The following is a 25,503-nucleotide window of genomic DNA, read 5'->3' as shown; positions in this document are numbered from 1 at the left end:
ATACAGGGCAGACAGATCTGGACAAAGAAACGCCATGATCATTAATATGGGAACGTGCAGCTTGCTGGTGTGCCTTTTGCTGACGTGACACACGTACACCGCGTTCATCTTCAGGAACTAGCCATGTAATGATTCACGGTTGGATTCAATTCACAGTATTGGGTTCATGATTCAGTTCTCTCATTATATATTTTAAAAAATTTTTACATAAATTTTATTACCAAAAAAATACATTTTTGTTATTCATCTCATCTCATCTCATTATCTCTAGCCGTTTTATCCTTCTACAGGGTCGCAGGCAAGCTGGAGCCTATCCCAGCTGACTACGGGCGAAAGGCGGGGTACACCCTGGACAAGTCGCCAGGTCATCACAGGGCTGACACATAGACACAGACAACCATTCACGCTCACATTCACACCTACGGTCAATTTAGAGTCACCAGTTAACCTAACCTGCATGTCTTTGGACTGTGGGGGAAACCGGAGCACCCGGAGGAAACCCACGCGGACACGGGGAGAACATGCAAACTCCGCACAGAAAGGCCCTCGCCGGCCCCGGGGCTCGAACCCAGGACCTTCTTGCTGTGAGGCGACAGCGCTAACCACTACACCACCGTGCCGCCCGTTTTTGTTATTCATCAACTTAAATATTAATTTTGTTTAAATAAAAAAAACAACTTTTGTTTCATTTTCTTAATAACCAACAATATTTAACCACTTTTGTAAAGATTGGAGTAACTAAAATATTCCTTTTATTAAAAATGAAAAAGTTAACAAATAGGTCTTTCTTTGATAAACTTTTAACATTTGTACTATCTCTCTCTATTTTTCTTCTCTTCTTTCACTCTCAGCGCCAATTTCTTGATTTAAACAAGAAATCTATTTGTACAGTCAGTCACACAACAGTTCTTTCACATATTTTAGATTGGCTTTTTGTGGTTTTGCAGCATTAGAGCTGTGTCACTTCCAACAGCGGTGAAGTCACATGTTTTGTATATAACCCTCTGCTGTCTAAACAACGCAATTTCAGCTAGGAAAACCTAAGAGCTTATGCAGCCTGATAACAATCGTGTTTTCATTTTTTATTTCGATTTGAATCGTGGCGGCACAGTGGTGTAGTGGTTAGCGCTGTCGCCTCACAGCAAGAAGGTTCTGGGTTCGAGCCCCGTGGCCGGCGAGGGCCTTTCTGTGCGGAGTTTGCATGTTCTCCCCGTGTCCATGTGGGTTTCCTCCGGGTGCTCCGGTTTCCCCCACAGTCCAAAGACATGCAGGTTAGGTTAACTGGTGACTCTAAATTGACCGTAGGTGTGAGTGTGAATGGTTGTCTGTGTCAGCCCTGTGATGACCTGGCGACTTGTCCAGGGTGTACCCCGCCTTTCGCCCGTAGTCAGCTGGGATAGGCTCCAGCTTGCCTGCGACCCTGTAGAAGGATAAAGCGGCTAGAGATAATGAGATGAGATGAGATTTGAATCGTCATAAATCTCTTTCGAACCAACTACATTTGTTCGACTAGGATGGGACTCTGAGCGCAGACCTCTGCCAAGGACAATAGTCGACTAATTCTATGATGTGCAAAGCTGTAACCGCAACCACTGTACATGTCTGGATACATTTTCCAAAACTATTATAATTACATGCCTACATGTGTATCCCAGAGGATTACAGGTACCCGTGAATGTGGATTGTGGTATGGAATCGTCGTATTTCTACATAGGCTATGTTTTGTCACTGTTGAACTTTACTGCAATGTACTGGATTTTAAGATGTATGGCATTTTGAGTGCAGGTTTCTGGCAAGGCCAAATGCCTAATCTCGCAATGTTGGTGAATTAAGAGAAAATAAATTCATGGATATGCTCTATGACTCAGATCCGCTCAAGTTTATTGGGTTCTTCCTTGGCCCATGCTACACCTTTCCACCAAGTTTCATGGAAGTTGGGTCAGTAGGTTTTGTGCAAACCTGCTTATGGACAGACAAACAAACCGTATCGAAAACATAACCTCCTTGGCAGAGGTAAACATTGCAGGTAGGTGTGGTATTGGTCAGACTTTCTGTAAGAGTGGTCATGAGTGGAATTAAAACGCATGTGTGCACACACCCCTACTACAGAGGCTGTGGTGCTGGGCACAGTTCATAAGCATGAGTGTGAACCAAAACGTAACCACGTTGAACAGTTCTATTTATGGCTGTGAACAAATCTTCCTTAGTTAAACATTTTAAGAAGGTAATGGTCATCATTTGGTTGTTTCATGCTTTTCCAGACCTTTTTGTAAGCAAGGAATTCCATGTAACCTGACCTTGGCACGTTTTAGCTGGTGAGCGAGGATATGCCAAGAAAAGAATTTCGCTGTCCTGTACTTGGAGATGTGAGAGTAAAGCCTTTCCTTATTCTGCTAAAGAGATTCCTCAGAATAAGTCTGAGGAGAAACAGTAATGCGTCGTGCAATGGTTGCTATGGTTACATGGATGACTTTGAGCTGTCTGGTGGGCAAACTGAGGTTCAGGAAAATCTAGGCTTGACTGGTCTTGTTTTGTTAAATCAATGACTATTTATCAGCATAGCCACAGGGAAATGTGCAATCAGTCTGAAGGCCATAAATAATGCTGCGTTGGAGCATTTTGCAGACTTCTGCCTTATCAGTAAGGGCTAGACAAATATTAACATCCCACACGCACAAAAACGGCTAAAGGCAATATGGAATAATCATTGTCTTCACTCTTTTCCTGTCACTCATCCACTTTGAAGTCTCTCTACTGAGTTGAAGTGAGTCCTGCCAACTTTACATCCCATTTGCTTTAATGTGGTGTGCAGCACTTTGATTCTCTCTCTCTCTCTCTCTCTCTCTCTCTCTCTCTCTCTCTCTCTCGCGCGCGCTCACTCGATCTCTAAAAATACAACCGCATGCACATACTCGGGCATGTTGTTTCCTTAGCAACTCTGGGAAATTTGCAGGTGTAAAGATGTGGACAAGGCTCTAACTAATGCACCTACCATCACCCACTATTGCACGCGCGTGCACACACACACACACACACACACACACACACACACACACACACACACACACACACACACACACATTTTAGTACTTTTATTTGGATCACAGCACAAGAAAAATCCACAGATCCAAACATTACTGGAAACCACTGCAGATTTGTAAAAGTGATCATTCAATTAGTCAATCCAACAATATCTATGGAAAAATATGACATCTCCGTCTCCAAATGGACAAGCTACCTACCGTATTTATCCTAATAAACGCGCCCGGGCGCGATGCAAAACATGAAGGGGGAGCGTCAATTTCGACCCTTAAATGACAAAAATCAAACATGACAAAATCATCGGAATTTAAAACATTTATTTTGAAACACATGAAAATACAGTTATATGTCCAAAAAGTCAATTAAACAATGTCCCGCTCGCTTATAAGGATAACATTGGTAAGTAAACTATTTGTAGTGACGTCACAATTCACGTCATCGTCGATGTTTATGAGCTCACAAAACAAAATGTCGTCGTCAAAACGATCCTTCACCGCTAGTTTTAAGTTAAAGGTTGTAGAACTGGCAGAGCAGAAAGGCAAACACTTAGCTGCAAAAACATTTAATGTTCACCGTAAACGTGTACAAGAGTGGTGCAAACAAAAGGTACATCTCCACCCGTATTGATATCCGCAGCAGAGTGAATGTCCGTATTTTATACTGTCCATGTTTACTAACGCGATTTCCGGTAAAAAAAAATCAGCGGTGAAATTGAACGTCTCTGTTGTGGTTTGTTGATTTAAAGTTTGTTAAATGAAGAAAATGGTTGGTAAATACTATTCTAGCTCTGAAAATCGTGGAGGCGCGTCAAATAGGGAGGGCGCTTCTATAAGGATAAATACGGTATTATGGCAGATATGGAACAGTACTTCGCCAGTCTCTTTGCGGTTGTTTTTCGTAGCCCACATAGTTGCATTCCTGATAGAACAAGTTTGTGTACATGTCCAAGACTCCCAAATACTAGAACAACTAGTTTACATTGAAATCCAAAGCCCATGATAGTATTGACAAGTGGCTGGTATTTCAACATTTTATAATTAAAGCATGTGTCCATATACAGATCAAAAGAGCAACCTACTTCCACAATTATTGCTATTCTATTGTTTTTCTCTATGATGGTTATATCTGGAGTGTTTGGGAAATTATCTAATAGTACATTAGTAATGTCCGAGTTAAACCACGCGATTTGCACAGCACTATGTTTATACATACTGGTGGGCACTTCAGATGTTCCTTTAATGCTATCTGCAATTATGTCAACCAGTTGGTCATGCCTAGCTGTATAAAGGCCCTTGTAAAAATGACAGCCATTAAGGACATGTGCTATTGTTTCGTTTTCACGAGTGGAGGTATGGAGAATACAGTATGGGTCTTGATTGGACGGATACCAGGTGGCTAGATTATATTTTGTTGGGAGGACTTGAAGGCGAGCTTTAATGGCAAAAATTAATATATCCTCTCCAACAGCAAAATTAGACAGTAACACACACCACACACACACACACACACAGTCAGGTATAAATCTGCAAATTAATGACTTTCAGCTTTACACTTCTGCCAAGTCCACCATTTTCCTCCTTCTCCAGCCTTTTTTTTTCCTTTTTTCCATCCATGTTAAGCACTTCATCCCTTTTTGTGTCGGTTTATGCCTCACTGTGCTTTTACACCACTCGCTGTTTTCACTTCACCTACAATTACTGAAGCCTGTTGACATCACATCAGAAAAACTTCGTCAATCCATGTGGAGCTAGGACAAGCCTCAACCAGTCAGGATCCTCTCCCACACGTCTGCCCTGGCCTTTAGCGCAGCTACAGCAAGGTCTGCTCCGGAGCTAGTCACAACTTTTGTTTGTCTGAAACACAGACAGTAAACACTGATTTGATCTGGCTTTTAACTCTGTCCAAAAGCCCCTTTCATATACAAAACATGTTATTGTTGGGGTAAAAACATAGAATATATAAGACATTTTTGTTCCCATTCAGTCTTCCATAATAGAAAAGTACTGGATATGTATTCCCGCCTGACTGTATTTAGAAGAAGAAGAAACCTTTATTTTTCACATGCACACTTCAAGCACAGCGAGATTCATCCTCTGCATTTAACCCATTTGAAGCAGGGCCATTATTAAAAAATGTTCTGTTTCCGGTCCACCGGCCGGGTGAGTGCCGTTTGTGCGGGTGAAATTTTTTTTTTAAACGCCGGTTTTTCGACATTTTTTTCGGGTTCGTAAATCTAAAATCGAACTTGACATTTCCGCATTCCCAGGGCTTTCCACTAAGGCTCATACTAGCCAGCCATGACAAATAAGTAGCCAGCCGGGGGGGAGGTAAACACAAAATAAACTCCTGTGCACGCAGTTCCCAGGGTTAAGTGTATTTTCCACAGACCATTTATTTATTCACTTTACTCAAATACAAAGTAAAATGGCAGTAAATCTTCTTTATTTTCTTGCGTATTGCATCATGAGGCGTTCCTGGCTTATAAATCTCTTATTTTCGGTGCATAACACATTCATGCAACTGAGCATGCGCCGAGTGCGCACACACCGCATGTCGGGGCGTGGATGAGTTACTCTCCCTTGATCAACGGTTCAGTTTGACATTATTGTCAGTCCGTTAGATAAACATTTAATTTTATTAAAATCAAAAATTAATATTTAGAGCCTGTGGGCTACAAAAATAGTCATTAAAGTAGCCGGCTGGACTTAATTGTGTGGCCGGCGCTTGTGGAAAGCCCTGTCGAATCAGCTCTGCGCATGCGCTGTGCGGCACAAAAAAATGGCAGCCACCATGAAGGAAGGAGATCCGGAGTTTTCAAACATTTGCTTAAGTGTGAAATCGCAAAATGGTATTCTAGCGAACAACAAAATAGTAAAGATTCAGAAAAACAAATCATTCAGTGATCATTTTAATAGTGTAATTTCATCCGAACTAGGCCTAACGGTCGATTTAGAACTACAAAAAGTCCGTGTGTCGGACATTTTAAGTACCTTTGTAAAAGTTTTGCAAATGTTGCAGTCAGCATTTAAAATGCTAACTTAGTTTTTGTACAAGTTTCAGTTGATTTAACTGTCATATTTTATTAAATGTGTCTGCTTTTGTAATAAAAAGTACTGAAAGAAAAAGCAAACACAGCATTGCGATTTCTTATCCATCCATATATAATAAAAAATAAAAATAAAAAAAATAAATAAATCCCTCCCTCCCGACTGAAATTTTTTTTTGCCCACCCGGTGGACAGGAAACGAATTTTTTTTTTTTTTTAAGGATGGCCCACTGAACGCACACGTGTGCACACCCCCACCCACCCAGAGCAGTGGGCAGCTATGCTACAGCGCCTGGGGAGCAGTCAGGGGTTAGGTACCTTGCTCAAGAGCACTTCAGCCCAAGGCTGCCCGATGTTAACCTAACTTTGAACTGTGGGGGAACCCCACTCAGACACGGGGAGAACATGTAAACTCCACACAGAAAGGCACCCGTGGCGGCTGGGCTCGAACCCAGAACCTTCTTGCTGTGAGGTGACGGTGCTAACCACTACACCGCCGTAACGGAATGCTTTGGAGCACCAAGCTCCGCAAGAGGTGTAAACCTTGTGTGACCACATATATAACACAATTAATGAGGCAGAAAGTCCTTTGTTGTGAAAAGCCAAAGCTGAGACGTTGGCTAGTTAGCAACATGGCATGAGTGGCGCTACATCATGCCTCAGTGTTCTCTTCCTGTTTTTCTCAACATTTTATTTTGTTCAAGAAGAGGTGTTTTAGGGGCGGCACGGCGGTGTAGTGGTTAGCGCTGTCGCCTCACAGCAAGAAGGTCCGGGTTCGAGCCCCGTGGCCGGCGAAGGCCTTTCTGTGCGGAGTTTGCATGTTCTCCCCGTGTCCGCGTGGGTTTCCTCCGGGTGCTCCGGTTTCCCCCACAGTCCAAAGACATGCAGGTTAGGTTAACTGGTGACTCTAAATTGACCGTAGGTGTGAATGCGAGTGTGAATGGTTGTCTGTGTCAGCCCTGTGATGACCTGGCGACTTGTCCAGGGTGTACCCCGCCTTTCGCCCATAGTCAGCTGGGATAGGCTCCAGCTTGCCTGCGGCCCTGCAGAACAGGATAAAGCGGCTAGATGATGAGATGAGAGGTGTTTTATAGCATTTTTGATTGTATCTGCCACAGGGCTTTGAACCAGTTCAAGGAACGAAAACCGGGAACTTTTTCTATTTCACATGGAACAGAAACGAAACCAGAAACTTTTATTATTTGTTATGTTCCGGAACAGAAACACTTATTAAAAATAATGGTAACCGGTTAATACCGGTTTTTATTTCGTTCCTCAAAGTTTCCGTAGCCTACAAATAAAAAAGTCATTCTTCTCCTGCGCAAGTTTCTATGACCCGCTGGGGTTCACTTCCTGTGTGACGTTCGCTGACTGAATGGAGAGAGCGGGAGGGTGGACTACTATCACGTCTCCACATCTTAAATAAGAGGTAAATATTGCAGTCTATCGTCATTCAAAAACGTCAATTTCAAACACGATATCAATATATTTGTCCACGTTAATGAGAGGCTCGCGAACATTAAATGACGTTAACCTCTGTTAGCCTATCAATGCATAGGGCCTGACTCGCCTTTGGTAACACGCTAAACGAATTATCTTTCATTTTTGGCACTTTTTCTGTTTGTGTAGATGGGAAGACATACTGAGAATCCAAATCGCCAACATTTGAAATAATAATTGTTGTGAATTATTTCTTGTCTTATTTAATGAAGGTTGTAATAGAATTAGCCTACATTTGGCTTAAGCTGGATGAGACAGAGACATAATTTTATAGCCATTTGTTAAACAGCTGACAGGGAATGTAATTAACCGTTCCGGGAACTAAATTTTTTTGTTCTAACCGGTTCGGGAACATCTATTTAATGGTGGAACCCAAAACCGGAAACGTTAAAATTCCGTTTCTGTTCGGAACGAACCAATAGGAAAAAAATTCTGGTTCAAAGCCCTGATCTGCCAGTGTTGGGGTGGGTTATCGATCGTTCTGAGTTTGCTGCTGGTTGCCTTACATTGAGGCAGTATAAGTCGTTCTGTCGTAATATCACTACATTTACATCACCACCAGAAACTAGCAAAATGTTACTAGGTGGTCAAGGGGAAGATTAACATTTAACTTTGCTGTTGTGCTTCCATTCCCACAAGACACCATAACAGCAGAATAGTGGAAAATATAGAGTTCACGCACTTGTGAAATTCCTCTCTGCATTTAACCCATCTGAAGCAGTGAGCACACATGTGAGCAATGAGCGCGCACACACACACCCAGAGCAGTGGGCAGCCATGCTAACAGCGCCCGGGGAGCAGTTGGGAGTTAGGTGCCTCGCTCAAGGGCACCTCAGCCCAAGGCCGTCCCATATTAACCTAACCTCACGTCTTTGGACTGTGGGGGAAACCCACGCAGACACAGGGAGAACATGCAAACTCCGCACAGAAAGGGCCCCCACTGGCCACTGGGCTCGAACCCAGAACCTTCTTGCTGTGAGGCGACCGTGCTAACCACTTACGGTACACCACCATGCCACCCAACAGGGGAATAAGACGTGAAGTGTAAACATGAGGGGAAAAAGAAGCAGTGGAGTCCAATAACAGAAACCTGTGATATCCGGTTATAAGCTTAAATGCCCAGTGTCATTTATCCAATTTGATATCATATCACTGAGCTCAGATGTTTTGTCTTTTTGTGAATTTTTTCCCCTTTGTGTTGCTCTTTGGGTAATAGCCTGGGGTTTGTCTCATAGTTGTTTGCATGTGCTTTTTGCATACTATGTGAAGGATGTGGCCTACTTTTCAGTTCTGTGTTCATTTTGAGGTTACTCTTTTGGATCTTTTTTTTTTTTTTTTTTAAAGTGGCAGTGCATGCTGTTGGGTTTATTTTTATTTTTTAAATCAATGATTAATGTGCTACAGATTAATGTGACCTAGATATAGTGGGGGGAAAAACCTAATGAAGGGTATATGGATGTTATGAGCTATAAGACTTGTGTTGAATATATAGACTTGTATGTAGAAATAACACAGAACCTTGTGCTTGTGTAGTTCTGTGTAATGTTTATTAAAAGGATATCAGTAAAACCTTTATGTTGTGTGTTTAGAAGTTGGGAGCAAAACTGAAATCTGCAGATTTTTGTCTTCAGTTCTATATTGTCTATTTCTATGTCACACGAGATGCATTTGAAAAGTCACTGTGATTGGCTCATGGCTAAAAATAACACACACTGTACATAAATAACATGACATACAGTACAAGCAAGGAATAGGATACATGCCAAAGCAAGTCAAAAGCTACTCCACTCAGTGTAAAGGTTAAAATGTGATGGGGTGTGCTGCTATTAGAAAAGAATCGAGTGACGTACTTATCACCCTGAAGTTGATTAGTTTCCAATAACAGTGTAGTGTTTCCTCAAAGTGTTTTATTCCTGTTATAACACAGTAGTCTGTCAACGCTAATGATTTTTTTATGCCTCCGCCGCTTTAAGGTGCAAGAGGCATTATGTTTTCGGGTTGTCCGTCTGTCCCGAAACCTTGTGAACGCGATATCTCAAAGGCTAATGAAAGGAATTTCACTAAACTTTCACCATTTGTGCGCTTTGGGACAAACATGAACTGATTAGATTTTGAGGTTAAAAGGTCTAAGGTCAAGGTCACTGTGAGGTCAAATGTCTGTCCGCAAACATTGTGAACGCAATATCTCCAAAGCAAATGAAAGGAATTTCACCAAACTTTCACCATTTGCGCACTTTGGGACAAACATGAACTGATTAGATTTTGAGGTTAAAAGGTCACAGGTCAAGATTACTGTGAGGTCAAATGTCCATCCCCAAATCACAACTTAAAGTGCCATTCCACCATTGGATGTATATTTTTGGCATAAAATACAATATATTTTATGACAACATGACTAGACAGCGAAATCTTTTAGCTTCAAAATGATATATCAAACACAATTTTTTGACAACGACAAGTATATTAATTTTGCGACCAAAGTCACCTACCCTTTTAATTTCCGCGCGGTAGTGAAACGTGATGTCATAGGCAGGTTCCCCTTCTTGTGTACCACGTCACGTGCGACGTGGCACAGATTATCAGCAATGGCGGATAGAACGCGATTGTCAGCTTCGGAAAAGAAGCGAAGGAAAATAGCAAGTGATGCCCAAAGGAGACGGTCGATGGTGAATATCGGCACAGCAATCGACAAGTGGAAATCATGTTCTATCCGCCATTGCTGATAATCTGTGCCACGTCGCACGTGACGTGGTACACAAGAAGGGGAACCTGCCGATGACATCACATTTCACTACTGCGCGGAAATTAAAAGGGTAGGTGACTTTGGTCGCAAAATTAATATACTTGTCGTTGTCAAAAAATTATGTTTGATATATCATTTTGAAGCTAAAAGATTTCTCTGTCTAGTCATGTTATAAAATGTATTGTATTTTATGCCAAAGAATACATCCAGTGGTGGAATGGCACTTTAATAAGGCGTGTAGTCTACCAGGCGGAGGCATCCCCATCGCCGCTGTTGGCATGGAGTTCTATCTAGTTTTTCCCCCAAATGTATTCACTTTTTTAAATCCGAAGCCAAAAAATGGAATTTCCACCTGTTTTGGGCGTGCCCATGTTCAGCATTGAATTTATTTGTGATGCGTCACTCCACAATAGTGTTTAACAGCTCATATGAAAGTAGACACCCAGGGCTTTAAGAATTTCTGGTTTTTTTTTTTTTTTTCTACCTAGCATACTAGGTTGAAACGTTTTCATTCGTAGTTTTATTGTGGCAGTTGTATACATTTATTTTAATTTACACTATCAAACACCTTTAGCCGTGCTGTCCATTACATTTCTGTACCAATGTTATTGTGAAGAGGTGTGAATTGTTTGCTCAGCAGGGGGCTCACACCCCTCCCCTTCCCTCCTCTTTTCTCCATTGCCCTGCTCACCAGCAGCTAAACACACACCCCTTTTCCACCAAATCAGTTCCAGGGCTGGTTCGGGGCCGGTGCTGGTGCTGGTTCACAACTCGTTCAACTTGCGAGCCAGCTGAGAACCAGTTTGCTTTTCCATCGCTCGGGGTGCCACGCCATTACGTCGCTGTATACGTCATTACGTCGCTGTATACGTCAGTTACGTCGCTACGTTTGCTTAAACCTTGGTGCGAATATCGAAGCAAAAACAACATGGAAGAAGCAGCAGCAACAACAACAATAATAATAATAATGGATGACTTCGCGTTTGTACAGCTGCTGCTTCTCGTCGCTTAAAAATGGCGATCTTTCGCGGTCTTGTTATTGTTGTTGGTCTTAACAACTCCGCCCCCCCCCGCTGACGTAAGCGGTTCTTTCCTCTGGCCCAGCAGAGAGTTGGTGCTAGCCTGGAACCAGTTTTTCTGGCCCCAGAGCCAGTTCTTTGTCAGTGGAAACAGAAAACCCGGTTCCAAACTAAGCACTGGCCCCGAACCAGCCCTGGAACTGATTTGGTGGAAAAGGGGCAACAGTGTCACAGTACTCTATATATACACACACACACACACACACACACACACACACCCCCGACAGTGTCCTGACTAATCTGATAACAGACTTGTGGCGGTAAAGTAATTAATTTGATTTATACTGATTGAAAATATTGAAGTTGATTTTAATGAAGGTGTACTGTGAGAAAGGGTTAAAGAATGACGTGCTATACACTTGAGGAATGTCTTCCTTCTTTCTCGAAAAAGAAATTGTGTGCCTTGTTCCAGAGAAACAGCAAAGCTGTCCATCCTGAAAACTTGGAACATTACCTCTTGACTGTTAAATGCTGACACTAGAGATTCCTTCCAAATATAGAAAATTACACCATATCGGTGAATACACACATCAGATGTGTTTTCATCAGACCGATCAAATTTTCAGCCAAGTTCCCGAGAACCAGTGACGGTTGTGGGGGGGAGCCGAAGCTGCTTTAGTTGCATACGTGCAAGAGCCAGCAGCTATTTTTAAAGGAATGTGGAAAGCGTTTACTCAGGCATCCTTTGTTCAATGGATTAAAAGATATTTAAAAACCAAGTGACAGTTGAGAAGATAAAATACAACTTCATTTCACACCAAGATGTTTGGGTTCATGACCGGTCGAGCAAGTCTGGCAGTGAGGAGATGTGAATGCATCGCATGATTAATGATATTTTAGCCTGTGAAGTTCTGTGAAGTAAACCTGCTGTTTCCACATCCAACAGCTTTTGTAACCATGTTTTTGATATGCTAACATGCTCCCCCTCTTTTTCTTCCCCCCCCCGCAGAAATACTCCTGGATGACTTCATGTTGACACACCCAATCTTCCTGGCGTCCGACAAGTTCCAGCAGGTCCTGCTTCAGCAGTATCCAATACATCAGCATCAGTCGTGTGCATTTAAGGAGCATGTCCTTTAGAGTTTTTTATATCAACCCCTTTTTTTTGGGGGGGGGGGGGGGGGGTGGAGGAAGAGAGGGTTAAAGCACACCATGTACAATCTGGGGGTGTGGTGGCTTTTTTTTTTTTTTCTCCTCAGACGTGGAGCAGCAGGTTTTGTTTGTTTATTGTCGGGAAGAATTTGGAATTTGAACTCGCAATCTCTTGACGATAGGGCGAACACTTCTTCTGTCGTGCCACTCGGGAGCAGTGTTTTAGGCAAAAATGCCACTCTGTCATAAAGTTTGTATGAAGCCTAACCTGTGACATGTCCATCAAAATTGAATACATTTTAGACGAAAAGTGGTGTGCATAAATTGTCGTGAGATGTAGGCTTTACATTTTGGCTACTACCATTTCTCATCAGAACTTTAAAAAAAAAAAAAGCACTGGACAGGGCACATCCACAAGCGACAACAGTAACAGCTGCTCCACGTCCCAGAGATGCCTACTAGTACGGATTGGCCGTATTTTGTACGGAAAAGTTACGTAAATACGATGTTACGGCAAACAGTGTTATTCTGTACGGAATTATTATAAAGTCTTAAATTCCAGTGAGTTGTTTTTAAATGTCCAAGCGACTTTTTCAATCCATGCGCGATTCACGGCTATTTATTTTTACGACAACCACACATGCTGTGTGTGACATGCGCAGATTCCGCACATTTGTTCACGCTATTTTCGATACGGTAGAATGGCCGTGCATTACACCCAGTCAAAAGGGCAATGGATACGCGCACTGCAAACTGTGTAGAACTGACATTAACATCACTCATGGTGGTCGCGATGACTGCACGCGGCATGTCAACTACAAAAAAAAAACATATGGAGTATGCTGAAATGGCGAGTCAGGCGGAAAGTAAATCTGGGGGTATCCAGCAGTTTTTTACAAAATCTGTGGATGAAAAGACACGGAACGTGACCCGTGCTGAAGTGGTGATGGTTGACCTGTGCTTGGAGTTGAACTTGCCAATTAGTGCCATGAAATGTGAGTTAAACTTATTCAGTTTCTTTTTCCATGTCTGATTTTTATTCACTGAAATATCAAACACTGGCTGTACTTCTTTAATTCAAAGTCTTTTCAGTGTTGCAAGTGCAAATGTACATGTAGTATGATCAAAAACAGAATTTTATGATTAGTGTTGTTGGGATTGTGGCAAAAAATTGATCATTCCACTGTTTTAAATACAATTATAAATGTCATTTTATTCAATGTCTCTTCTGAAGCATTATGCTGAAGTATTTATATATTGAGACATTAAGATAACAATGTCGGACTCTCTTTGGCATGAAATAAGAAATTTTTTAAAAAATTTTATTAGAATCCGTTAACAGGTAGAACATTTTTCCAGGCAATATAATATAATACTTTTGAGGAGTTACATTCAATACCAATGATTGGTAGTCAACCGTAATGTCTGCAAACAGGGAACACTATTGTATTTATAAAAATGTGATATATTGTACGCTCTAGAAATTTGAGTGGAAACTCAGTTGAGATGGCTGCTCGCGTTTTGTTTATTCAATTCACACAAAACAGTTCTTTTTAATAATTTAAATGTTAAACATATTGGTATATACACCTCTTTATAATGGAAATGCGCATAAATTAATGTTACTGAAAGTCATTCCAAAATACTGAAAAATGTTTTCAAGAATACTGAAATTCAAAATTTGGGGTAGGCATCTCTGACGTCTACAAGAAACGTACTAAAAAGTGACGTGAGCATGGTCACAAAAAATGAAGTAATAAATCCAATGCTGGGGTGTTTTTTTTTTTTTTTTTTTTTTCCCCCCCCCAGTCAGAAATATTATAAGAGTGATTCCACGCTTATGGGTACTGAAATGGGGACATGAACTTATTTTTAAAAATTCACCTAAAACCATTTCTTTTTTTAGCATCAGGTCACAAAACATGTAATCTTTAATGAATGATATGTTAAAAGATAACTTTAATTTTCTGAGATGTAATAAAAACATATTTATATGCCAAAGTCAGAACGTAACAGAAGTGTTGTGGACATATAGATTCTCAATTTTAACAATGTAGAATTACTTTTTGAAACATAGGAAGGTGATGTTTTAGCAAATATAATTAATAAACGTGTGTAGTAGAATAAACATACACATTCTTTCAATAAGATTAACATGGTATATAGCTAGATTGTAATTAATTTGTAACAGACGCGAGATGGACAATCGTAACAGAAGTAATGGAACAGACATCGTTTTGGAACTCATAGGCTTGACTTTGGCATATAAATATGTTTTTATTACATCTCAGAAAATTAAAGTTATCTTTTAACATATCATTCATTAAAGATTACATGTTTTGTGACCTGATGGTAAAAAAAGAAATGGTTTTAGGTGAATAAGTTCATGTCCCCATTTCAGTACCCATAAGCGTGGAATCACTCATAAAAGTAAACTTGATGGAACAAGAAGGAACATTTACTCTTATAGGATTACTGATGCCCACAATCCTCATCTGGGGGGGAAAAAAATTGTTATAGTGAAGGGTTACAATGTCATATTGTCATACTGTCCACTGCCACGTTGTCCTCGGATGTGTTTAAACGGTACTTTTTTTTAAATCTAGAAAACTGAAACCAGGTATATACAAAAATTTTGATGCCAAACATCTGTTCTTGCCGGAGTGTGGTGGTTGTTTGTGTTTGTATGTGAATAGAGGACAGCCATTGCCCCCAATCTCCTTGTATGACCTAGATTCCCTGTTTTGAAGAGTCTGCCTGTCCTCTGAACTACAGTAGCTCAAGTACTGTAGGGACTTGTCTGCTCCCAGAGCATAAAGCTGGGAAGCCTGCATGCCTCGCTGCTCCTAATGCTCAGTGTCTGCACCCTGTTTTTCCGCTGTCTGTGTTTCTCTTCCCTGATTATCTCACCTCCTCCTCAAAACCCTTCTCCAGGTCTGGAAATCCAGACCTAATTAAACCTTTTTGTTGTAGAAACATGTCTGCATCCTGCTCAACCTGAAGACAAAGGGAAAGCCCCTTGGTCCTCTTCCCTCTCGCTATTCCTGATTGGATTAGATTTTAAAACAGAACTCCTGTCTTTTTACTTAGCGCACGACACGCGCTCGCGCACACACACACACGCACTGTGTGAGTGAGTGATGAAAGCCCATAGCCTGAGCTCTTTGTAACACACTGAGATGGTTTGCTCCACTAAGAACCAGGTGCCACGGAGCTCAACACAGTGTTTGGATCTTTGGCAAGAAGCGGACATAAATAGTTACTATATCTGGACTGCCATCAAAGGCAGCTTGTGTGCGTGTCCTGCTTGGCCGTTTTTGAACAGGAATAGTAGTTTAAATGTGGACAGGGTGTTAGGGAGCCACTCTTTAAATAGAACTTCAGAGCAGAGCTGGAGATAACCAGGGCAACTTCAGACTGGCCTAAATATAAGTTTGAAGGCAGTAAAACAAATCAACCTAGAATGTTTTAATCATTATTGACAACCACACAGGTGCGATGCATTTTGAGACCCTCGAAGGCAATATTTTGTCTCCTATGACTAAGATGCCTGACTGTTTTGTCTGTTGGCGATGCGAATACGTTTGCACTTCCTGTACAGCCCTGCTAATAACAAACTACACGAGACGAGGGAAGAAACTTGTGTGTGCGTGTAGACGTGATGGGTGTGTCCCTTTGCCTTCACCACTTCTCTGAGGTTATAATTATGTTGCCTGGATGGCCACATGCTATTCTTTGTGTTTTTTTTTCCATGCTTGGTTTGGTTTGTTAGGCGATCAGAGACCAATAGGATCACATCTTTTTGACGCTTGTCGCGCTTTGTGCTTTACAGCAGGACAAAGCAACATGATGTCGAGATCGCTATTCATAGCACTGGAGACTCCTTCCAAAACTGGAAAATGTTTTCCTCACAAAAAATTTCACTTTTAAAAAAAAAAAAAAAAATCGGTTTAGTCTGCAATAAAAGTCCCTCTGAGTTGTTACTATAGAAACAAGCTATTAGAATGAGTGTACTAGTCTAAGGTGGTGTTTACATTAGACCGTGTCAGCGGATCATCAGATTAACGTTTTTAAAACGATTCGCGTGCACACAGCAACGCCAATACACGGATACGCTAATCACATGACTAATTAGACGGCACGTCACATGATCCCAGTGCATATCGGGCATGCGCAAGTCACTCACCACTTGCAAGTGGAAGGATGGCAAGCGAACACCTTCTCCAGCAGATAAACACACCTGGCTGTGATGTTCATGTTCTCACTGAGTTTAAGCGCCTGAAGGAGGTAAATAAGTTGAAATGTGTAAATAAACCTCAGTGCGGCTCAGCGCTTCCTCCTGCGCTCCAAATCACTCCGCCCTGAACAGCGAGTGCCCTCTGGAGGGTGCGCACTCCGGCCCTGCGCAGCTCACAGAGCGCGCGAGTGAAGCGCACGAGCAGTGATTCGGGACTGAGCCGCTGTGTGTGAGATCCCAACGCCAGCGAATCAGGAAGGTGGATGTCACAGTGACGTTGTCCAATGACGACGTCAGCTAGAGCTCAGCACAGCGTTTCCTCGTTCCTCAATGTTTACACAGCACCGGATCAGATACGAACTGGGTTGAATACGTGGGCCCTGGCGGATTCAAGTTGTTCCGCCTGTGGAGTCGTTTCCCGGCGTTTTAATGTGAACGGACAGTGCATCCGCGACGAAAACGAGACGGATACGGTCTAATGTAAACACCACCTCAGTTAGAGAGAACTAGTCGGCACCTTCTGACCAATCAGAATCGAGAATTCAACAGATATAGGATTTGATGGAATTGTAGTTCACTCTTCATATAACGGACCCTCTGTTCTAGCTACCTTTTTTTTTTAAACAATAAAAGGCAGTGTAGCGTGCACATGCCTGTGTGAATTTGAGATGCAGCGATATTCTCATTCATCCTTTCTGCCGATACTTGCGTGCAAGAGGTCCTCTAGCACACACCAGCTAATGTACACCGGTTGCGATGCACCTTAACGATGTGCTCAGGTTTGGAGCTGAACCCAAGCAAGGCGAGGCCTGGCCCACCTGGGATGGACCGGAGAGGAAGCAGGCTGTGCTCAGTGTGGCCTTCCGCTACCTGGACACATACAGAGAACTGCTACAGGAAGAGGGGGACAGGTCCAACAGCTTTCCTAAGGTACACATTTCAACACACACACCCCTTTTCGACCAACAGGAAACAGGCTCCGTTCTGGTTCACGCACCAAATTTCTAACCATTCAGAGCATTTTGACCAAAATGAGTAAATGCTGGTTCCCAGCTAGAAACAAATGATGGCTGGTTTTTCCAGCATGATCCATGAAGACATCAGTGGGTGTCATTTAGTTTGGAGAGGAAGGATGCATCTTCCAAAAAAAAAAAATATCGGCAGTATTGGAACAAAAGCTGACAGGTAATCGATGTGCTCTGCCATCTTGCTACTAATATTTACTCCTGTTGTGTAACACCCTCTGTTTATGACCCATCCTTGATTACAATGGTTCTGCTCAAAACTGGTGAAAAACGTGGGCTGGTTCGCTAGCTGGCACCAAGGTTCAAAGAATGCTGAATGGAACCGGTTCAAGAACCCATTCCCTGTTGGTTAAAAAGTAGCTACACACGCACCCTCACCCACCCTACTCCAGGGATGAGAGTTTTCCGCTTTTCGGCGGATTTCCGCTTTTTCTGAGTAAAAAAACCAAACTTTTTATATTATGCCAAATCCGTTGAGAAATTTTTTTTTTAAATTTTTTTTTAATTAATTTCGGGGGGTTGGGGTATGTTCCTTCATGCTGTTCAAACTTTATCAACTCCAACGATGTTTACACATTATTTGTAAGTCGCCATCTTTAGTCTCGTTTAATCTCATTGAATGTGATGTAAAATTCGTGTTATCTACATTGTTATTGGTCAAAGCATCGATGTCGAAACCATAATAGCCAATCAAAACAGTTTTTACAAAGACACCCACATCCGCTTTCTTTATCAAAACTTACACATGTTCATGAGCTGCATATCAAAAATACTTTCCTCTAATCGGCGTTTTTTCTCAAGATGCCGAATACGATTGACAAGCGAGATGAAGCGAAGGTACATGAAATTGATGCTGGTATAAAAACAAGTTTAGCAAAGCAAAAGGAAAGCAAGAGAGCAGAAGAGAGCCAGGTTAGAGCATGTCAAAACACAGGAGGCGCTGGCTAATGAAAGAAAAAGGAAAAAAGAGGGGATTGAGAAGATTTTGGCTTTGGCCAAGAAGCTGAAGAAGAATTCTAAATGATCAAATGAAAACTTGTTTCAAAAATAACTGGGAACTGTAAATAACTTTTAACTGTAAAAAGTGTAAATAGACATTTTCCTTTGAAAGAAAACATACAAGTGATGTGGACAGTAAGATAGAGACAGTCCCCATAAAATATGCATTTGATTCAATACATTGAATATATGATAATTTGAATTATAGCTGACAATTGATAACTCATCTCATCTCATTATCTCTAGCCGCTTTATCCTGTTCTACAGGGTCGCAGGCAAGCTGGAGCCTATCCCAGCTGACTACGGGCGAAAGGCGGGGTACACCCTGGACAAGTCGCCAGGTCATCACAGGGCTGACACATAGACACAGACAACCATTCACACTCACATTCACACCTACGGTCAATTTAGAGTCACCATTTAGCCTAACCTGCATGTCTTTGGACTGTGGGGGAAACCGGAGCACCCGGAGGAAACCCACGCAGACACGGCGAGAACATGCAAACTCCGCACAGAAAGGCCCTCACCGGCCACAGGGCTCGAACCCGGACCCTCTTGCTGTGAGGCGACAGCGCTAACCACTACACCACCGTGCCGCCCTGTGTTGATAACTATATAACTTTTAAAGTTTAAATAGACATTGTGAAGAAATCATATACAAGTAATGTGGACATTAGGAAAAGGTCAGTTTCCATAATATATGAATGTTTTTATTTAATTCAATATATTGAATATATGAAAATTTGAATTATTAATGGAACTGTAAATAACTGAAATTTTAATGGACATTTTTTAGAAAAACAAGTGATGTTGACGATGAGTAATAACCAGTCCCCATAAAATGTAGATATTATTTTGAATTAGTGCAATACACATATTGATTTTGATACATATTGTTCTATATAATAGTGTTTTTATTTCAATAAGTATTAAAATAGGCATCAGGTGTTTTAATTAACTACAGCTCAGATTGCAGGAAATGGGGTGTGTAAGGTCTCATTTTGAAAAAAAATTCCCGGGGGGGTGTCCTCCCAGACCCCCCCTTATTACAGATTTTCTGCGTTTTTCATCAGGACCCACTCTCATCCCTGCTACTCACACATCCAAGAGGAAAAACACTACAGAGGTTTCAAGTATTCTTCCTTGCAGGACTCTATTAGTGTAACCATGGCAATAAAACTGACTCAGCACAGTCTATCTGAGGTCGTAATTGTTTTGGTTGCTTTTTCCAAATCAAACTTTTTTTTTTTCCTCTCCAGCAAACACACAGATCAGTTTTGTTTCCCTTGAAGAAAAGAAGCTATTAGAACTCCTGGTAGCTCACTAACCCTATGTCTGAAATCGCTCACTCGTTCACTACTCCCTATATAGGGAATTACTATATAGAGGACTATATAGTGAGCTCATTGGTAAAATGAAAAAACGCTTTCGGACATTTGTCTGTCGCGCTGGTATTTACGTCATTACTGTCGCGCAATTAAAACGTGCCAGATCAGCCGGCTGGTGGGTTTTCAAAATAATAAATACATGCATGTATTTTTGTGACAAATCCATATTATACTGAACGTACAGTATTTCCCACATTAATCAATACAAAGCACCTGCATCTTTCAGTTTTTTTTTAAATCAAGGCTGAATACTTTCTTCTTTGCCGCTGCCTTTTATTCAATCAAATTTGAGATTTTTAATTTGATTTCTTTCAGCGTGACCACAATGCATGATGGGATATATTGCTTTGGTTAGTGACCATCGGTTGTACGCTACTTTTCGTGATGCATTGTGGGATACTTTGAGTGCACTATATAGGGTGGAAATAATCCTCATATAGGTTTCAGCCAGCGCTACAAAATAGCATCCCCACTATATAGTGAGTAGGAAGCGATTTCGGACACAGGGCATGTCCCCAGTCTGCTTATTTATTTGCTAAAGTATGTTCTCCTGTTCTTACTCTCTGCTGATGTAGGACCTGTACCTTTCTGCTGTGCAAGAGCTCAGCCGCTTCCCCGAGCTCGTGGAGGACATTCTAAAGCTCCAGCGCTGGACTGAGATCCTCCACAACCCGTGAGTGGCATAAACATGGTGGTTGCTCCACGTTTGATCTTTTCTGTGCAAGTTAATAGCACTGTGATGAACATCACGGTATGATTTTGATTAAAGTACAAATCCACATTTTGCTCATTAACTCCCAATTCCAGCTTTACAGGTCCCCGCAAGGTACTAAAGGAAATTTAAAAATAAGATCTGACGTGACTCCCTCCCCATTACGATATGTTTGGCTCCTTTCTTTATTATACAGTAGCAAGCTGTAAAACCCTAAGAGCAGACGTACTATCGCCTTTTAGAAACCACGAGGCCATGGTTCTGTGAAGATGCTAATTGGGAATGGAGTTGCATGTGGTAATTGATTTGTTCCTTATGTGATGTTAAATCCCTTCACCACTTAATGAAGCCTTTAAACTCCGCAATTTTTATTTTGAGTTGACAAAGGGAATAAAACTTATCCCTGTAAATACTATTCATTCACCATTGGCAGATTGCTTATGTATAATTATATTGCTCATTTGTGTGTGTGTATGTGTGTGTGTGTATATATATATATATATATATATATATATATATATATATATATATATTTTAATATTAGAGAGGGCGGCACGGTGGTGTAGTGGTTAGCGCTGTCGCCTCACAGCAAGAAGGTCCTGGGTTTGAGCCCCGGGGCCGGCGAGGGCCTTTCTGTGCGGAGTTTGCATGTTCTCCCCGTGTCCGCGTGGGTTTCCTCTGGGTGCTCCGGTTTCCCCCACAGTCCAAAGACATGCAGGTTAGATTAACTGGTGACTCTAAATTGACCGTAGGTGTGAATGTGAGTGTGAATGGTTGTCTGTGTCTATGTGTCAGCCCTGTGATGACCTGGCGACTTGTCCAGGGTGTACCCCGCCTTTCGCCCGTAGTCAGCTGGGATAGGCTCCAGCTTGCCTGCGACCCTGTAGAAGGATAAAGCGGCTACAGATAATGAGATGAGATATATTAGAGAGAGGGCGGCACGGTGGTGTAGTGGTTAGCGCCGTCGCCTCACAGCGAGAAGGTCCGGGTTTGAGCCCCGGGGCCGGCGAGGGCCTTTCTGTGCGGAGTTTGCATGTTCTCCCCGTGTCCGCGTGGGTTTCCTCTGGGTGCTCCGGTTTCCCCCACAGTCCAAAGACATGCAGGTTAGGTTAACTGGTGACTCTAAATTGACCGTAGGTGTGAATGGTTGTCTGTGTCTATGTGCCAGCCCTGTGATGACCTGGCGACTTGTCCAGGGTGTACCCCACCTTTCGCCCGTAGTCAGCTGGGATAGGCTCCAGCTTGCCTGCGACCCTGTAGAACAGGATAAAGCGGCTACAGATAATGAGATGATATATATATATATATATATATATATATATATATATATATATATATATATATATTTATATTTTTTTATTTTTTTTTTTTCTTAAATTTAATTACACCCCCACACACAGTTGAGCTGCATGTGGGTGACTCGGGCTCAAACCCGGGGATTTTCTGAGACATTTGTCTGGCTAAAAGTTCGAACAAAAAGTGAATAAATTAGGACCGCCAACCAAAACGCAATAAATGAATAAAAGCATTCTCTTTGGACCTTAATTGTGCTGCTTTGTCTGCCAGTTCAGTGCACTAATTTATTGCAGTGCTATTTGTGTGCAGCTCACAGCAATAACGTGCAATACCAAGGGTAAAAAGTGTGAAGGAGTGTTGGGAGCAGAGCTGTTTTCATAACATGGTTAAATGCCCTGAAAAGGGGATTGGAGGAAAAAAAAACACAGGTAGATTATCTTTGGTTATGGAAGATTAGAAAAGGTAACTAAAGTCTAATTTCTGAAACTACTGTATAGCCAAAACACACTACACATGCACGGGGGGGATTAAATTTATCCTCACGTAACAGAATAAATGCATTATCATGCATTATGAACGAGTGAATAATAGGAAACACATTTTGCAGCTGCAGTATTGGTAAATGTTCCTTATTTGCTTTCTGATAAGGACAGATGTTCAGTGTTGTCTATCTGGACACACACCAGACATAAAAACAATTGTTATATCACTTCCAAAGACATGAGAAGCATGTGGATGTGTTGATTAGAAATGGTTAGCAATTCAGATTATTATCTTGAGCCAGCGGAAGACCCTTCTCTTAATAAGGGTGTGTTTGAGTCTGTTGCAGTTTTTGTGTGCATTTATTTGTCAGTTTGAGAACCACAACAATGACACATTTAAATAATAATGGTGGGCTTTTTTTTTTTTGTGGTATATCAGATATATTCCATTCAGCTAGCATGGTATTGAACAAGTCGAAGACGAGTAGCTAAATGGAATATATCTGATATACCACGAAAAAAAGACAGCCAATATTATTATACATACACATTCCTTTCGGGTGTTCAACGCGTCTTTCTCTTTCAAAATTCTCTTAAAATCTTCCGTATTTAACGAAGCAAACCTGGCAGCCATGTTTGTTTACAAATTGTCAGTCGCTCGCTAGCGTGTAAGTTTTACGTCTCCGGCGTGTGACGTCACGGTGTCTTGGCAACCATGCAAGATCGTAAACCACATTCAACGCTCATTCTCCATTGGGTAGAGTGATGTAATACGCATAGGATAAGCGATATGCTAACTATACTGCATGTGATCAAACCTAATGAATGAAACCCGCTAGAAGGGAATAGAACACGTTTTTATTCCATCGAAAAAGTGTCCTGTACGTATAATAATAATTTCCAATATCCTCACTTGTGAGGAAATCGATGAATTGTTTTGATAAATTTGGGTACTTCTTGTTTGTGGATGGGTCTATATAATAACATCTCATGTTAGCTTGAAGATTATGAAGTTTATCTTCTTGTTTTGAAAATATATCACTTATTCGCTACGCTCACTCGTGATTAGGGTGCATCATTTGCCCCCTAAAAATGAAAAGTTCCTCCAATCATGAGGCATTTTTGTTTTTATGTTCCATTTGGTAAGAAAACACTCTGGGTGAAATATTTTTGACAAAATTCAAAAGTTTAATGGTGGCACCAGGAGCTCAAAGTTATGGAAAAAGCTGCTATTTTATGACTTTTATGACAAAATTTCGATCACTTTTCATGAAACATTATAGCACCTTATAGAGTATACCAAATATCTTAGATACACATTTTTAGTCCATATTCTAAATATATTATCAAGCACAGTTTGAGTTTTAGCTGTTCATTGAATCATTGTTCAACTACTTTTAAACAATACAAATGTATTATGAATCATATTAATGCTTCTCGATCCCTTGCAAAGGTTCTTAACATGATCTCTGGCTCACAAGAAATCAATAAATGGAGTCCAACGTTGTGATTCAAACCTTACGCGAAAACATAAAATGAGCGGTTTTTTTTTTTTTTGGCAAAAAATGAACCTCATGGTGCCACCATTAGACTTTTGAATATGGTCAAAATATTTTACAGCATGTCTTTATTGGTGAAAAGGAACACCCGAACAAAAATGCATCAGATTTTATGAAAGTGAGGGCAACTGATGCACCCTACTCGTGATGTATACATTCACCACTCGAAGACAAACTTCATATCTTCATGCAACTGTGTAATATCCAACATGTTACATTTCCCTAGAAATCCTGCCACAGTATTTTATTTAAGTTAATTTGCACAAATTGCATCTTAATTCGCAGCTCGTTTGCTAATTGAGAAGTTCACTACAGCTGTTTTTTGATCACTGTGAATGCACGTTTTGTTATTCTCTGCTTTTTTTTTTTTTCATTAATATTTATTCAGTTGCTAATTGTGTCGCGAGGCGTTTGGCTACACTACACCCCAAAGCAGTAGGCTATGTTACATATGTAATTAATTCTTGGAGGAAAGTTGCATGAAGGGAATTTAAGCTGAATGTGCTAATTGCATGCTGAGAGTGCAAAGATTGAATAAAGTTTACCGGGGGAACGGATGCTTTTCAGAACTGATGGGATTGGATCATACTTTATACCCAAAGGATGCTGGACAGAGGAGATGAGTTGGTGTCATTTTATGCTGTTGATATAAATTGTGCACATAGTAGCGATGTTTGTTTGTTTTTTTGCGCTCTCTTGCATGGCTCTGTGTTAGAAGTTATGCTGAATTCCCTCACAGTAGGCCCTGCTGATGTTCTCTGTATTTTCTGTTTCCAGGGCAGAGGAGGACAAGGAGAGTCGGAAGAAGCAGGTGCGTCCACTCTTCCGCCACTTCAGACGCATCGATGCCTGCCTGCAGCCGCGAGAGGCTTTCCGCGGCTCAGATGAAAGTGAGTTCAGACTGCTTCATTAACTGCGTGACTTCTACAGCTTAAAAATAAAAAAAGGTTACCGTAAAATTGGCACTCCAGCTATTTGCTAATGGAAGAGTCCCAATTAGCACTGTATGGCAGAAGTGAGGTCATGGGGACAGCCCACTTTTATTGTTATTTTAATAAATGACTGGACTTCATTAGTTAGTATGATGTTATCAGAAATGTGACTCAAGCCAAGTGTTTTCCAGACTCACCGAGCAATTAGTCAATAAGCAATCCTAAAGAGGAAATGGCTGCTGAACTCGCCAGCCTGCTGAGGGCTATTTGTAGTGAAGATGTATGACCAAACCAGGAAGCAGACAGTAAACCAATATATTGATCAAAGAGACAGTTACTTTTGACCTGTTGACTGTTTAGCAGTGAAAACT

General features: G+C 41.3%; 1 protein-coding gene across 1 annotated transcript in view; it reads left to right on the top strand.

Annotated features, from left to right (window-relative positions):
- Positions 1–25,503, top strand: part of rapgefl1 (Rap guanine nucleotide exchange factor (GEF)-like 1) — a 91,629-nt gene that overhangs the window by 40,790 nt on the left and 25,336 nt on the right. Inside the window, exons 2-5 of the mRNA XM_060901758.1 lie at positions 12,360–12,438; positions 17,519–17,669; positions 20,727–20,824; positions 24,978–25,090. Coding sequence (XP_060757741.1) covers positions 12,360–12,438; positions 17,519–17,669; positions 20,727–20,824; positions 24,978–25,090 — 441 coding nt within the window. The remainder of the gene's footprint in view (positions 1–12,359; positions 12,439–17,518; positions 17,670–20,726; positions 20,825–24,977; positions 25,091–25,503) is intronic.

This window comes from Neoarius graeffei, chromosome 20 (assembly GCF_027579695.1).
Source record: "Neoarius graeffei isolate fNeoGra1 chromosome 20, fNeoGra1.pri, whole genome shotgun sequence".
Lineage (NCBI taxonomy): Eukaryota > Metazoa > Chordata > Actinopteri > Siluriformes > Ariidae > Neoarius > Neoarius graeffei.
This window is presented reverse-complemented; position numbering and strand designations above follow the sequence as displayed.